Source organism: Condylura cristata, unplaced genomic scaffold (assembly GCF_000260355.1).
Source record: "Condylura cristata isolate star-nosed mole 26May11 unplaced genomic scaffold, ConCri1.0 scaffold00034, whole genome shotgun sequence".
Taxonomy (NCBI): domain Eukaryota; kingdom Metazoa; phylum Chordata; class Mammalia; order Eulipotyphla; family Talpidae; genus Condylura; species Condylura cristata.
The window spans coordinates 11,185,259-11,201,682 of NW_004567135.1; the positions used below are offsets into that span (position 1 = coordinate 11,185,259).

General features: G+C 55.0%; 1 protein-coding gene across 1 annotated transcript in view; it reads left to right on the forward strand.

The window, feature by feature from the left end:
* Window positions 1-5,521, forward strand: part of TEAD4 (TEA domain family member 4) — a 37,153-nt gene extending 31,632 nt beyond the window's left edge. Inside the window, exons 9-11 of the mRNA XM_004692852.2 lie at window positions 3,470-3,610; window positions 4,982-5,134; window positions 5,223-5,521. Of these exons, the coding sequence (XP_004692909.2) occupies window positions 3,470-3,610; window positions 4,982-5,134; window positions 5,223-5,336 (408 nt within the window). The 3' untranslated portion in view covers window positions 5,337-5,521. The remainder of the gene's footprint in view (window positions 1-3,469; window positions 3,611-4,981; window positions 5,135-5,222) is intronic.
* Window positions 5,522-16,424: the final 10,903 nt, after the last annotated feature.

The following is a 16,424-nucleotide window of genomic DNA, read 5'->3' on the forward strand; positions in this document are numbered from 1 at the left end:
TGCAGGACATGGCTCCCCTGTAGGACTGCAGGACATGGCTCCCCGTAGGACTGCAGGACATGGCTCCCCTGTAGGACTGCAGGACATGGCTCCCCCGTAGGACTGCAGGACATGGCTCCCCCGTAGGACTGCAGGACATGGCTCCCCTGTAGGACTGCAGGACATGGCTCCCCCGTAGGACTGCAGGACATGGCTCCCCTGTAGGACAGCTCTAAGACCTGGAGAGAGCGGCTTACTTCTTGCCTCCAGGGCGCTTGCCATCTGGGAGGGGGCAGGGCCACTGCCAGTTCAGGGCAGTGGAAGGCAGGTCCAGGTCACTGGACAGCAGTAGCTGCTCCCTTCGTGTACTGGGGGAGAGGGTTGGATTGGCTGATTCTACCCGAGCCCGAGGAACAACTTCTTTGGGTGATACACGAGTACTCGTTTCTCTTTTCATATGTACCAGAAAAAATAAAATCTCTGATTGTGTGGGTATGGTGCTTCGAATGGAGTTGAGGAAGAAAAGTGGGTTGGTTTATAAAAGCCACTGAGGGAAGGCCTAGCAGCATGCGAGGTTGGTGGCCCATGGATCCAGGAGGAATCAGCAGGGGCCTAGCAGAGACGGAGGCCTGAAACCATCCGAGGCCCTGGCCTGGTCTCTCGGCTGCCCCTCCACCACCCTGGCACCCATCTTCAGGTGCCTGCCTTTGTCTTTTTTTTTTTTTTTTTTTGCATAGAAGAACTGGGGTGTAGGCCTGAGTGCAGAGGGTGAGAGGATTCACCAGAGACAGAGTGGGATCCACTGAAGTATACTGCTGAGAGGGGATCAGTGGGCAGGACAGGAGAGGTCTGCTGTGCCCTGTGAGTCAGCTCCCTGGCTCACCAACCATCAGGTTGTAGTGATGGTGTTGAGACTTAAGCTCCAGCACGGGGAGGCCCCCTGTGCTGTGACTTGAGGGTCAAGTTGACCCCATCCTGTTTTCGAGAAGTCTGACTCAGCTTCCTAGGAGAAGACTGCGACTCAGCAGAGAAACTAGGACAGAGAGCTGGGGTATGGACCCCCCATCTTCTGTGTGGCTGTGAGACCTTGAGCCGGGCCTGGTCTCCCTCTGCTGGGAATCCTGCTTACCCTACTCCCACCACAGACGGGGAGACTGAGGCCAGCCCCAGGTGGGGGGGGGGTGGCTCACAGCACTGAGGTTGAGCACTGGCTTGAATGTTGTAATCCCAGTTTTCCCTTTCTTCCACACGGCCTCACTAGAGCCATTGCAGAACACACTGGAACAGCCTTGCCTTGTTCAGAACACTTCCTTGTTCTGTTCCATAAGCTGCTTTTGTTGGTTTGCCGTCGGGTCTCGGTGGGAAAATCGGGACTTTCTCACCATTCTGTGGCTCCGGGATACTTCTCTTGTGCCACAGGGCCTCACCACTGCTGCCAGCCTCGGGCACATTCTCCCTCTTGGAAAGCTTCTTCCCTAATGGAGAGGAGAGTAATGATGGGACATCTTCTCAGTGGTGCCCACCCTTCCTGGGGTTCTGCGGATCCCCCTCGCTTTATGCAAAGAGCCCTTCAGGCCAGCCCAGCATTGCCAGGACTGCTGTCTGGGTTCAGCTTGTCAGTGATTTTGAACTATGTGAGTGGGAGGGCGCAGAAGCAACACCATGAGAATAAGCCTTTTGTAATATGTCTGTGCATATCTTCTGAGTCTTGAGTCGCTCGATTAGCCCCCCTGATTCAGATGGGGTGATTCTGGGGGTGGAGACTCCTAAGTGGCTCGGGGCTTCCCAAATACACATTTATGTCAGCGTCCTCAAGGCACTGCGTGGCCTCCTGCAGCCACTCCTTCCCTTCCTGGGGTTCTCTCTGCCTCTGCTGGGTTGGGGTGAGCCTTGGTACCATCATTTGCAACTGTGTGCCCTTGGGCCAGGCCTGTGCTCGGGGGCCTCGATGATCACAGTGAGCCTGACATCCTGCCCACCCCTCTCACAGGGGACATGTTTGAAGTGACTTCACCTTTTATTTTTGTTTACTTTATTTTATTTTATTTTAAAAAAAGATTTTTATTTATTTATTCATACAGAACTGAGGTGCAGGCTAGAGGTGCAGGAGGGTGAGAGGCTTCACCAGAGACAGAGTGGGGAGCAGAACAGGCAGATCGATGAAGTACACTACTGAGGGCAGCAGCGGGTGGGTCAGGAGAGGTCTGCCGCGCCGTGTGGGTCAGCTCCGGGGCCGGGGATCGAACTCGCACTAAGCGGCTGTGGCTTTACTTAGCTTCGCAGTGCAGCGCTCCAGCCCGCTGCACCACCAGGGCGTGGGCAGGGCATTGTTTTTTTGTTTTTGGTGACTCTGGTGGGGGAAAGCTGCACAAGGACCCAACCTCCACAGTAGGTGTGCAGGCCCTGCCTTCAGCAGGGGAGTGTGAGGGGTGGCGAGGGGCTGAGAGCGCCTGGGCTAAGACTCGTGTCCCCTTGTGGCAAGGGTTTGGCAAGAGGGCTGTAGCCACGAGTGATGCAGTCAGACTGGTTTTCTGAAGCGGGCTCTCAGAGCAGCTAAGAGTGAGCCTGAAGGAAGGGAACAGTCTTGGGGATTGGCCCAGAGGCTGAAACAGGGTTAGGGCGGTTGGCCTCAGCATGCTGGCCAGAGACAGCTGGTCCCCAGAGGCTTCTGAAAGAGCATTGACCAGGTCCTGTGACCAGCTAGACCAGATGTGACGTAGACAAGTTCCTGGCCTCCCTCTGCTCTTCTCTCACCCGACTCTTTTTTTCCTAAAATAATTATTTATGCATGCATGCAAGAGCTGGGGTACAGGCCCGAGGGTATGGGGGTGGTGGTGAGAAGATTCACCAAAGACAGGGTGGGGAGCAGAACAGGCAGGTGCACTGACATACACTGCTGAGGGGAGCAGCAGGCGTGTCAGGAGAGGTCTGCCGCGCCATGTGGGGCAGCTCCCAGGTTGGGGATTGAACTCGTGCTGCGAGTCTGGCGATAGCTTGACAGCGCTGTCTTTAAGTCCTGTGTCGCCAAGGAGGCCCCTCTCGTCTGACTTTCTGTCTCATGCTTTCTTCACTCTGAAAATGGGTACTGGGGAGGATCTGATAAATTCATGCTAGAGTAGAAATGACAGATTCAGATTCACAGGTGTACAGCTTCCCAAGAACCAAACCTTACTATAAACCAAAATATAAAGTGTGGAGCCCTAAAGACAACATTCGGGGCCCCACCTGCTGGGTGTGCGGTACCTAAGTGGCAGGAGTGCGGGCCAGGGCTGCCTGTTCCATAGTTAGGGCCACGCGGCCTGATTTGTGCCAGGCCTGGGTATAGAGAAAAGTAGAAGCTCTCCAAGATGCTGCTGTCCAGGCTCCTTGTGCGCCTCGGTGAGGCCCAGCCCTGGCACCTGGACTGGCCCCGTGGTGTCCTCGGCTGGTCCCGGATTGGGCCCTGCTGACTTACCTGTTCGCTTCTTGGCTTCCCCGTGTCTCCCTCCAGGCAGACCTCAACACCAACATCGAGGATGAAGGCAGCTCCTTCTACGGGGTCTCCAGCCAGTACGAGAGTCCAGAAAACATGATCATCACCTGTTCCACCAAAGTTTGCTCTTTTGGCAAGCAGGTGGTGGAGAAAGTAGAGGTAGGGTATGCTTGTCAGGCCAGACTGCCTGCAGCTTCAGGCTGCTCTTCGTCCCTGTGCCCCTCTGCCGCAGGTCTTATTCCTGCATTCTCAGCTTCACAGTCGATGGGTTTCTGATAACCACTTCTTGGCAAACAAAACCGGATGCTGGTTCCCAGCAAGGACACATTTCCGGTGCTGAGGGCGGGGATGCAGAGGTGTCTCGGTGCTAGCTGTATCTACAGCTCCCGGGAGACTTTTTTTTTTTTAATTTATTCATACAGAACTGGGGTACAGGCCAGAGATGCGGAGGGTGAAAGGATTCACCAGGGACAGAATGAGGAGCAGAATAGGCAGATCGACGAAGTACACTGCTGAGGGGAGCAGCGGGCGGGCCAGGAGAGGTCTGCTGCGCCATGTGGTCACCTCCCGGGGGCAGGCGGGGATCGAACTCACGCGGAAGCGGCTTAAGCTTAGTGCAGTGCTTTCACCTGCTGCGCCACCAGGGAGGGCCCCGAGAGAGTCTTCACACACAGGGCCTGGACCCCACTCCACGGCACGTAGCCAGAGCCTCTAAGACGGCACCCGGGTGATATGGATTTTTAAAAAACCCTTAAAGTTGCTTATTTTTTATTAAAATTTTGAGATTGTGGGCCCGCGTGGAGCTGTCAGCCAGCTTCCCTGGCGTCAGCGTCTCGCATGGCCAGCGAATAGTGTAGGCATCTGGGGCGCTGGCGTGGCTGCAGCCCACCGATCTGACTGAGATTTGTCCAGTCTATGCGGACCCCCTTGCAGCTCGTCAGTGCCGTCAGGGCTGAGTCACTCTCTGCCTCCTCTCGCCTGTCGCTGCTACTCCTATCTTTTTCTTTTCTTTTTTTTTTTTTTTAAAGATTTATTTACTTAATGCAAGCAGAACTGGGGTACAGGCCAAAAGTGCAGGAGCAATGAGAGGATTCACCAGAGACAGAGTGGGGAGCAGAACAGGCAGATCGGCTGAAATCCACTGCTGAGGGGAGCAGCAGGCGAGACAGGAGAGGTCTCTCCTGTCTGACCCTGTGGGTCAGCTCCCTGGCCGGGGATCGAACTCGTGCTGCAGTGGCTGTGATAGCTTCATGGTGCTGTGCTTTTCCCCCTTGCGCCTCCAGGGAGGGCCCTGCTACTCCTCTCTTCAAGCTTCCTCCTCTGATATGTGGCTTCTGGTTGGCACTGAGAGGGGAGGCGGCTTGTGATGTGTCCGCCGACCTGGCGGGGGGCTCTGTGTTTAGGGCCCACACGCCTCCTGCCTTTTCTTCCCACTTTAGAGTGAGTGGGTCATGGAGCTTCCCTATGGAGCTGGTCCTGGGTGGGTGTGGGCAAGGGGGTCTAAATCCCATCTGTCCCTGGGTCCTGCAGACGGAATATGCCCGCTATGAGAATGGCCACTACTCATACCGTATCCACCGGTCCCCACTCTGTGAGTATATGATCAACTTCATCCACAAGCTGAAGCATCTGCCCGAGAAGTACATGATGAACAGCGTGCTGGAGAACTTCACCATCTTGCAGGTGGGGAGCAGAGGCGCTGCAGGTGGGGCAGGTGTGTGGAGTAACCGGCTGCAGGGATCTTCACCTTCATCCTTTCTCTTGGCCGCAGGTGGTCACCAACAGAGACACGCAGGAGACGCTGCTGTGCATTGCCTATGTCTTTGAGGTGTCGGCCAGCGAGCACGGGGCTCAGCACCACATCTACCGGCTGGTGAAAGAATAAGAGACTTGGGGTGCAGGGAGGGGGGAGAGAAGTGTGTGCAGGGCCACGGGGAGGGGACCTGCAGGGACAGCTCCTGAAATGGCCAGGGAGCCCAGGCTCCAAGGTCATGAATAGTCCTACTCAGGAACAAACTGTGCCTGAACCTGCAATGCCCAGCCCCAAATAAACCCAAGATGTTGTGTATTCCAGAGGACCTGATCTGGCTGCTTGAGCCTCGGGAGGGACTGTGGGAGAAGGGGGGCAGTTTGGGAAGCCGGCCCAGAGGTGCGTCCTGGGCAGGTCTGAAGCCAGCGCCTCATTGGACTCAGCTGACTGTCTCCAGAAGCCACCGCTCAAGATGGGACGGGCCCTCTGCGAACACTGGAGCCCCGCACCCCGCTGCTGGCCGCAGGGAGACCCGAGGATGGGCGTGTGGTTCTCTGTTCCGTGAACGATGCACATGCACCCCCGGCCCGGGACAGCTGACACAGACCCTGCCCAGCCCGGGGGCTCAGTGTTAGGCGTGGCGGTGACGGCTGTTGGGGGGGCTGGAGCGGGCACCATCAGAGCACTGTGGATGGTCTCCATCTGTCTCTGGTGGACGCCGGTGCCCTGGCAGTGCTGCTTCTGGGGGCTGGGCCAGCAGGCCAGAAGACTGTCCAGGCAGGAGGCCAGTGTCACGCGGCATCCTTGCTGTTGAAGCCAAGAAAGTTAGTCAGAGGTTGTGGTGGTCTCCAGGTGGTCCGGGGGTCTCTGCGACCCATCCAGTTCTGATGCTTCGAGTGTCCGCCTCCCTGTCTTACACATCAGATGTGTAGTGACCACCCTGGACTCACCCACGCCGTCCACTTCATCCCGGCTGGTCGTTTCTTGCTCCCTGGGGATGGAGGAGGGGCCTGGAGCCCCCTGCAGCCTAGAGGGAGCCGGCTCTTCTCTCTCCCCTAAGGCCCTTTCTGGGCTTTGGGTTTCAGCAGCCCTGGCTTTATCCTACATTCGGGCTGCCTGACTTTGAGCAGATTCCTCCTCCTGTGCTCTCTGGAAAGCGGGAGAGCCACGATTCCTAATTTACCAGGATGAGGGATAATGTCTACAAAGTGCCTACGCGTTACAATTAGCTCATCCTCAGCTCCTTTCCTCCGGGCCTGGCTCTTTGCTGCCATCTAGTGGTTCTGGGCACCAGCTCCCTCAGAGGGAGCCCCTGTTCCAGGAGGAAGAATGGAGAGAGCAGCCTGGGTGTTCCCTGAGAGCCCAGCTCTCAACGGGTCGCTTGAGGATAGGAGTTTGACAGCCTGGCGCGGTGGCTAGGAGCAGGGAGGGCCTCTGGCTCGCTGGGGTTGGAATCAGGTGCTCAGCTACCTACTAAACTATGACCTTGGGGCAGGTTACCTAATGTCACTGGGTCCCAGTTTCCGCATCTGTAAAACGGGTCTAATAATAGTACCTACCTCATACATATGGAGTGCCTAGCATAGTGCCATAGTGCCAAGCACAGCAACATGTTCAAAAAATACACATTATCATTAATTGCAGGAGCTTGTCGTGCACGAGTCAGAGGGGAGAGTGAAGTAGGCGGGTTGGTCCTCATCAGAATACCTGGGTTCAGAGACAGGGCAGAGCATATGGAGGAGAATGTGCAGGTTGGGAGGAGCTGCCCTCTGCGCGTGGATGACGCTTAGGTAAGCTGCCTGGAGGAGGCTGGGAGAAGCCGGCTCCCCAGCCCCTGTCCACTGTAGGATGCGCTGAGCCTCTCGGGACACCTTGGCCCCCCAGCCCCTCAGGGTGGGGTCACGGGCAGGGGCACTCGCGGATCCTCGTGTAGGTTTGGGTTTGTGGGAGACTCTCCTGCCCCTCCCCCCAGTGTTGTCCCGCCCTCGCACCTGTAGGGCTGGGCTTGTGGATGGGGGAGCCCCAGTGCCTGCCTTCCGGCTCGACTGCACCTTCAGAGCCCGAGCGACGAGCGATGTGGACGATGGCTGGTTGTGGCCAGTTGTGACCGGAAGGACTCGGTGCAGACATGCTGGTTGTTAACTTTCCCTTCCCTTCAGGAGTTTCCCTAAGCAGCTCTTGGAGAGCCACCTGCTGATGGCTGTCAGTTCCAGCCCTGTCAGCATGGGGGAGCAGAGCCGCATCTCCCCCCGGAGCAGTCAGACCACTTGGGGCAAATGGGAGACCAGCCAGCGCCCCTCCTGCAGTGGCCGCTGCACTGCTCTGGGCAGCAGCCCCTGTCTTACCTTTCCTCCTTGGTGCCCACGTTCCCCTGTCTGGCCAGTGTGTGGCCAGGGGTCACCTCATATGCAGAAGGTGGGACCGTGGCCCCACCGTGTGCTCCATTCGGCTGATGAGGCCCCGGGACCTGCAGGCCACAGGTGCCCCTGCATTGTAACCTCAGCCCACAGGTGTGCTTCGAGCCCCGTTTTGAGGACGAGGATGGCGTGGGGAGGTTGGCTGACTTCCTGTCTGCGCTGTTTCTGCACTGGACTTGCTCTGCCCCAGGCATGGGGGCCGGGATGTTCGGAGCAGAGCAGAGGCCCCTGAGGCTTGGGCTTTACTCCAGAGGAGAGGAAGTGAGAGACAAGATGTCCTGACCGAGTGGAGGCTAAGGCAAGGCAGGGGCACCTCTGGTGCCTGGGGGTGCGGGTGAGGGGAAACATCTGACCAGGTGCTGGAAGGTCAGGTCGCTGGGCCAGGGACCGAGGGATGTGTCAAGAATGGGCGGGGAGGGGCGCTGGGGAGGGGCTGGAGCGAAGATCGGCAGAGGCGGGACTAGGTCCGTCTGGGCTAACCATTCAGGTGGGTGGGGTGGACACCCAGCCCCCCCCTTTGTGGACCAGCCCCCCTCACTTGGTAAGGACTTTGGTTTTACTCTGTGGAGAGTGGTCCTGAAGGTGTTTTAAGCAGGGGAGTGAGTCTTGGTTCTGGTTTTCAGAAAATAACACCAGGGCTGCTGTGGATTACAGGGAAATGCGTGTGATTGTCTTTCTGAGTCCGTCTTGCCTCCTAGACTCAGCTTTGTGGATGACTTGATGGATTTCCTGGCTTGTTCCTTTCTGCAAATCAAACACCATGTCCGCCCCATGCTGAGTATAGGATTCACGAGTGGACACTTTGGACACGAATGTGTGGCCCGTGCTGGCTGGGCCGGGAGTGGGGAGAATAAGGCTTCTTGACCCTCTAAGGTCGAGTTCCTGCCTCCTGACCTTCTAGAGCAAGCAGGCAGCTTCCTGAAGTGGGGACTTGGGGACAGACTGCTTGTCACAGGTGTCTGATGGTGATCACACTGCCAGGAGGGCCCCAGTGCCTTCTCAGTGAGGCAATCTTCCAGATGGGGGTGGGGGGAGACCACAGAGAAGCATGTGCATAGACAGGGCTCTGCCTTTCAGCGCTGAAGCCAGTGGAAGGCGGAGCTGGGTGCCACCAGGCCCCAGGGGTCCCCATTCGCCCACACCTGTTCCTGTCTGTGGGGTCAGAGACAGTGGGCTGGGTGGAGAGGGGCTGGAAGTAGGGAGCGGCAGCCTGGTAAGCAGGGGTGGTGGCAGCAGTGAGCTGAATCATCAGACTGGACCCCCACCTGCACAGGTGGGAAGTCAGCTGGAGGGGTCTTGTCAGAGTCCACATCTGGTCTGGCCAGGTTTGGCCAGTCACTGACTCCTGCCTGTTATTTGTTATGTTAACTCCAAGAATGCAAATGAGGTGCTTTTCCCTAAAGAGTCAAATTGTTGCCAAGAGCTGAAATCCTGGAGCCAGGCTGACCTAAGCCTGAATTGGCATCTCACAAGATGTGTGATAAGCCTTACCCACTCGGAACCTTCCGGTCTCCTCGTTCTGAAATAGATGGGAGTGAGGTGGGTTGGCTTCAGGATGCTTCTCAGAAGGGGACGGCGGTCAGCGCGAGAAGGTAGCAGGAAGGTGCAGCACCTCACTCAGGAGCTCAAGGTGGGACAACCCTAGACGTGTAAAAGCTTACCTGCTCTGCTCTTTACACATGCATTTACACACGTGTGTGCTCACTCACACACACACGTGAGAGAAAGCAAAGCAAGTGAGGAGGAGGCCTCAAGTCTCAGCTGAGCAAAATCTGTCATCCCGGGGACCGGTGCACGTTCACTCTTATTCTGGAGTCAGAACCAGGAAGGAGATGTTCTTAGTTGGGAAGATAACTAGCCTGGGAGGGCGGAAAAAGAGGCTGAGGAAGTGTCTGGAAAGGGAGAACAGTGGTGGGCTCAGCCATACCGAGGAAGAAACAGTCCAGAACTCAGGTTTCGTTTCACTTCCTGAGAGTGGGCTGGAAGAGGAGGCCCAGTACCTTCACAGGTGCGGCCCTGGGGGTGCAGAGGGCTTAGGGGGCTTACGCTCACGGCTGTCTAAGAATCCAACTCCAAGTGTTTTGTATTTTTTGCTATGTAAACTTGTGTCTCCAGATCTTCAGTAAAGTCTGCTGCTTACACCAAGGCTTTCGTGTGAGTGATTTCTCTGTACAGAGACGGGACCTGGCACCTCTGTGGGCTGTGGAAGCAGCAGTGACAGTGGATTAGGCCTGAGGAGGCAGCGTAACAGCCAGGGAGGCAGGAGCTCCGAGCCCCTCCAGCCCGCCCCGTCCCTCTCCAGACAACGAGAACCACATGGGGTGCTGCCAAACACGGGGTCACTTTAGAGGAGAGAATGGGGGCCCCGGTGCCTCTCTGTGTCTGGACTACACAGCCCCTCACCTCCTGAAGACAGTGTGCTCAGCTCCAGATTCCGTGTGCACGGCAGCTTCCAAAGCAGAGAACGTTAGGATTTAGCATGCACCACAAAGGACACAAAAATCACAGGGCCACATTCCCAGGGACCTTGGGGCCTTGATGTTAGTCCTTGGGTCGGAGCAGAAGGCCCAGGGACAGGCTTGCTGACCCAGATCAGAGCGGTATGTGCTTGACAGGCCCAGGAGCCACTGGGTGAATTCACATTGCGGGGTGCCACCCCCAGGATGGAGCCCTGGTGTCTGCCTGTCAGCCTGTCCCTTCCTCGCAGGGCAAAACGAGAACCGGTGCTTTGAGCCTGTTTGATGCGGGACCTAAGTATCAGGCAGGGTGGTGTGCCCTGGTGGCGCAGCGGGTTAGGGCACAGCACTGAGAAGCTAAAGCCACTTCATGAGTTCCAGCCCCAGCCCCGGAGGTGACCCACATGGCGCCGCAGACCTCTCCTGACCCGCCCGCTGCTCCCCTCAGCAGTGTGCATCGTCAGTCTGCCTGTTCTGCTCCCCACTCTGTCTCTGGTGAAGCCTCTCACCCCCTGCACCTCTGGCCTGTACCCCAGCTCTGTGTGCATGAATAAGTAAACCTTTAAAAAAAAAAAAAGGTCTAAGGGAACTAGGCGAACTTCAAGGATGGTTCCAGCGGCACTTGAGAGCCTGACACCCCCGTCTCCACGGGGACCCGAGGATCAGACTCTTCTGGACATTGGCTCAGGGTGGCAGGTTTAGGTCAGGAACAGGAAGACCAGCAGCCTTGCGCCATGAGTTTCCTAGGCTCTTGGGGGTGGCCCTGGGCTTCACAGACCGCTTGAGACTGAGCCAAGGAAGAGGGACAGGAGGCAAAAGAGATGAGGGAAAAGTGGGCTTGGGGGCCCCATGCTGTCCCATGGGGCTTGTTTCAGGCACTACTGGCAGCCATGAGGGGTGCCGGGAGGCTGGCATATGCCACACACTCTTCTAGGTGCCAAGGGTTTTGGGAGAATGCAAAGACCTTGCTGTCATGCAAGGGGAGACTGATCCCAAGTGACAAAAGGTGAAGGGAGCAAGGGAACAGCAGAAGTTAGGTGGGCTTTGAAGAAAATAAAACAGGATACTGTATCAGAACAAGGCCTGGCTCTGTCCAACCTGCCTCCTGCTTGCTCCTCTGTAGCCTGGAAGCCAAGAATGGTGGTTGCTTTTTTCTTCTTTTTTAAGATTTATTTATGCATACAGAACTGGGGTACAGGCCAGAGGTGTGGTGGGTGAGAGGATTCACCAGAGACAGAACAGGGAGCAGAACAGGCCAAGTGATGAAGCACACTGCTGAGGGGAGCAGCGGGCGGGTCAGGAGAGGTCTGCCGGGCCAGGTGGGTCACCTCAGGGCGGGGATCAAACTCATACTGAAGTGGCTTTAGCTTCTTAGTGCTGTGCTTTAACCCGCTGCACCACCAGGGAGGGCCGGTGGTTGCTTTTTTAAATGGAAAAAAGTCCAGAGGAGAAGACTTGTGACTGAAAACAATGTGAAATCCAAGTTTAAATGCCCGTAAACCGTTGTGTTGGAATAGAGCCTTACGGTGCAGGAGCTGCGTGGCGGTGGCAGAGAGATGTGGCTGGAAATGTCCAGAGCTCTTCTGTCTGGCCCGCCCCAGGGAAGGCTTGCCAGTTCCTGTGCTGGGGAGTGCTGGAAGGTTCTCCCAGGGTTGGTAGCTGAGGCTGCCCTGAGGTGACTTAGCAGCCAGCTGCATGGAGGTCTGGACAAGGGGCCCCTATTCAGGGAGTGTTGAGGTGGGAGGAACTCAGTGTGTTCAAGGGGCAGAAGGGACCAGAGCCATGAGGCCATGTCCTGTCCTTAGTTTGTGACCAAGGCCACCTTGTTCACAGAGGGTAGCAATGGCTTCAGCAGGTGAAGCTGTTCCGGCTGACCTGTCCTCTGTGGGGCCTTTCTCTTGTGATGGGCTTCATCGGCATGTCGGGGCCTGTCCCTACAAGGCCAGTGTGCCTCCAGGTCAGGGCCGCTGAGAGCCCTCTGGGAGCTGCTGGCCATGCGGGCTGGTGGCGGGGGCTGCACTCTGACCCACTGGCCTGCCTCTTCTTGTCAGCACATAGGATTCTTTGAGCAGAGTCCATGGAAGGGACCCTCCACTTCCCCGCTGGGGACTGTGCATCCAGCATTCTGGGAACAGAGTAGGAAAGTGCTGGGTCGTCCCCCACCCCGGGTCAGTCTGGACACTGACCAGCCCCTGTGGCCTGCACAGGACTCTTGTGTTCCCCTGGACAGGGGTTCCCCTGCCCAGAAGCACGGCAAGGAACTCTCCCCGGGAAAGCGCTCCCAGCTTTTGCCTGAGCTGGAGAGGGGCCGCCCTTTGCTGCGCAGTTGAAGGGGATTTGGGGAGGATTTGCCTTCAAAATGGGATTTGTATAATCTCCCCATCTTTAGCTCCACCTCGCTCCTTTTCCAGAGACACCTACCGTTGTCCAATCTTGACTTTTGGGGAGCACAGTGGTATAAATCATGTTCCTTTTTGGCTTTTTCTGGGTTAGGATTCAACTTTCCTGGGGCTGCTACATTTGTTTTCTAGCTTCTGAATTTTTGTTACTATTAGCTACACTTCTGTCCTCTTTGTCCTATGGAGATACCTTTTTCAAGAACCCCTTATGCTCATCTTAGAAGCTGTAGCAAAGGGCAGCCCCCCTCCAGCTCAGGGGAAAGCTGGGAGCACTTTCCCTGGGAGAGTTTTTTGAGTGCTTCTGGGCTGGGGAACCCCTGTCCAGGTGAACACAAGTTTCAAGTGGTCCGAGGTAGACGTGTGTTGAGCTCTCCACCTTATTCTGATTGACTGATTTAAATATCAGCCTGGCTGTGACCACCAGTAACAGGCAGGCAGGTATGGAAGCCACACGGGGCTTCCCGCAGAGATGAGGGTGTCTGGACTGGAGAGCCAGAGGTGGAAGGAAGGGCGTGACTTGGAGATGTGTCTCGAAGACAGTCACCGTGACTTTCCGTTTTGGGTGTAGACTGTGGAAAGTGCCTCAATGGACTCCACAGTTCCTGGCTTAAATGATTTACTGTGATGGGGAGGACTTGAGGGTAGACATCAAGAGGTAAGGTTGGGATACTCGTTAGCCAAGTGGCAGCCACATAGATGACTCTGAGATTAAGGGGAAAAGATTTAGGATTCACTGGCTCTGAACTTAAATCCTTGGAGCTAGATAAGATTACGTAGGAGAAATATGTGGACAGAGAAGAAGGTGAAGGTGTCCCCTGGACAACCCTAAATCATCTCAACATTCAAGGGAAGAGAGGAGGAAAACCAGGAGAGTGTGGTTTCCTTCTCGGCAGTAGAGACAAGAAATGTCTGGGGGGGGGGAGCAGGGGGAGAGGGGGGTTGTGTTGTGATGCTCCTGGCAGGGAGATTAAGATGAGGGCAGAGAAGTGGTTGTTTGTGGTAGGAAGTACTGGTTTCCCCTTCCTCCTGAGTTATAGACCCTTCTGCTTGTAGCTGGGCATGTGGTCTCTCAGAATAAAAAGCCCCATTTCCCCATTTCCCTTGAGGCTGGATATAACCAGGTGACTAAGTATGGTTTACTTCGTCACTGCAGAGTGGAGGTAAGCAGAAATGTCATGTCCCAAAAGAGAAGGACAATGCTCTTCTTCACACCTTCATTTCAGTGATTTGAGTGTGATATGATGGTTGGATTTCCTGCAGCTACTTTGGGCCATGAGGTGACCTGAGCAATGGCAATGACCTAGGATAGAGATTCTTTATCTTGGTGCATCATAACAGCTCTGGACAGATTTTATAAGAGAGAGAAATATACTGTCTTTTTAAAGACACTTTAATAATGGCTTTTCTCTGTAAGTAGCAGGAAAAGTTAATTGTGACTGGTGTATCATGGGTCTGTTTGGAGACATAGTGGTTGAAGCATGAATAGTTGTTACTGAATGAAACTCAGAGAAATCACTAGTCATGTCACTGGTACCATCGAGGAAGGATCTTCTGGGTTTCCCCCAGAGGAGCGTAGGTCATGAATACAGAAGAGGTGCCCACAGAGTGGTTAGCGGCTGTCCCAAAGTCCCAGAGTATTGGCTTTAAGGAGAAAGCATTTCTTGGTGTGAGGAAGAAGTTTCAGGGTAATCTCTCATTTCGGGAAAATGCTTCTATTTCTGCTGTGGAGGAGTGGGTTCAGGAGACTGGGGAATTAAAGGAAGTAAAAATTAGACAACCATCAACCTCCTCAGAGGGAAGTGTGTGTGCCAGCTGGTGTGCCTGCAATCTCGTGTTGGAAGAGACGGGCAGTAATCCGATGTTGAGGCTCCACGCCACCTCGCTCTGTGACCGTGGATCTGCTTTCCTGGTGCCACAGGGACCTTCTGGTCCCGACCATCTCCCTTCCTCACAGGCCGTGCTCAGCAATGTCAAGTTCTCAAACTTGACATTGGGCACCATGGCCTCATTCTGCTTTTTCTCGCAATTTGTTGACTTTCCAATTTTTGTTGGCTTTCCAATTTTTTTGACTTTCACACCTTCATTTCAGTGATTTGAGTGTGATGTGATGGTTGGATTTACTGCAGCTTCTTTGGGCCATGAGGTGACTTTCCAATTTTTGTTGACTTTCCAATTTTTTTCTCCAAATTCCCACCCATCTTCATGTAGGCCCTTCAAGGTGGTATATGCCAAATACCATTTAAAGATTGTTGAGGATATAGAGACTTAAAAAAATTTATATATACTTTTATATTCTTGTACAATGTATGCTTTCTCCTCTCAGGGGTACTCCCCGTGAAGTTCCCAACAGTTCACCTGTGTCCCTACTCTTCCCCTAGATATAGAGATTTTAAGCTGATGAAGGCTTGTGCCTTCCAGCAGCAAGTGAGGGTGAGGTTACCTCTGAGTAACCTGCTCCAGGTCTCTTGAGACAGAAGTGCGAGGTAGGCTTCCAAGCCAACCTTATGCTTCTTAGGCCTCATGCTATCTCTGCAACCTTAACTCTAGAGAACTGAGAGCCCTTGGGAAATGGCATTCTGTCCATCCCACCCAGGGCCCCCTTTAATCTTGACTGACCCACCCCAGCCCGCTCCTGGAGGCACATTAAAGCAAGCCTCACATGCCTGCTGCAGGGAATGGCCTCACCCCTCCCCAGTTCCCATCGGCCACTTGCTCTTTCTCTTCATCTCACTGGATCTTGGATTCCTGGCTGTGGTCCCTGGCTTTGAAATTTGCTTCTGCTCTCTCTGGTTTGGCAACTCATCACATTCCCCTTGCGAGTTTTTTTCGTTAGCCTTCTGCACTGTTCTGCCTCTGATTTGTGGCCTCTCATGGTCTCTGACAAGGAGTTCTTTCCCTCTGGCCTGGACTCTGCAGATCCCTGCAGCTGGACTAGAGATGGAAGTGGGTTTAAGGTGGCATTGTGCCAAGCTGCGTAAGAGGACCCAGTCCCTGTCCTTGGTCACAGTTATCCCTCCCTCCAGGGAGAGAGATGCACAAAAATGGCTAAGAAGGCACTCATCGCTGTCTCTGTTATTTGAGACTTGGGCCCTGATGTTGAGTTCGAGAAGGTTGGATTGAATTCCCAGAGCCAAAGCTGTTCATCCCTAAATCACAAATCGAGCACCCTGGCTGAGCTTGGTACTGTCCTAAATCCTGGGGATCCAGTGGTGATAAAACCAAACCCTGAGTCCTCAAGGATCTTGCATGCCACTGGGGGGAATCACACAGAAAGTATGTCCAGCCTCCTCTGAATCCCCCCACAGCCAAACCCAAATCGTCCTGGACCAGATCTCTGTGATGGGGGGCATCACAGATCGAGAGCAACTGTGGTTGCCCCAACAGTTCCTCAGACAGGACAGCCCCCACACCCCCACAGTCCTGCTGCTATATGAAAGCAAGAAGTGTTTCTATCTACAGAGCAAACACAAGAGACAGACCCGGCTGGTCTGACTGAGGGAACACGTCCGGTGCTTTGTGATGGGGGCTGTTGAGAAGAGCCAGGCCCACCACACGATGCAGAGCTGGTTGGTGCTTATGGGATTTCAGAGTGAGGCTCCTGATGGGGCAGAGGCCGCATGTCCTCACAGGGGCTGGGTGGGAACACAGACACTCCCCACCTTCACTCCAGCCCTGGGGAGTCCAAACCTGTGGGTGATTCCCAGGTTCAGTTTGAGAAGCAACAGGCTGAACATCTTGACTAGGTACAAGAATGGCTCCTTCTCACCCACCCCCAGGCTGTGACCTTCTCCTTGGCGGTGAAGGAGGTGGGATCTGGGGGTCTTCCTTCCCTGGGAGAGGTATGCATTGGAGCAATATGTCAAACACTGTAAACATCAGTTACTATACATGAAACAGAATAGCCAATATCAGTAAACATAGAATAAAAGAAAGTGAAAATCCTGTTGGTGG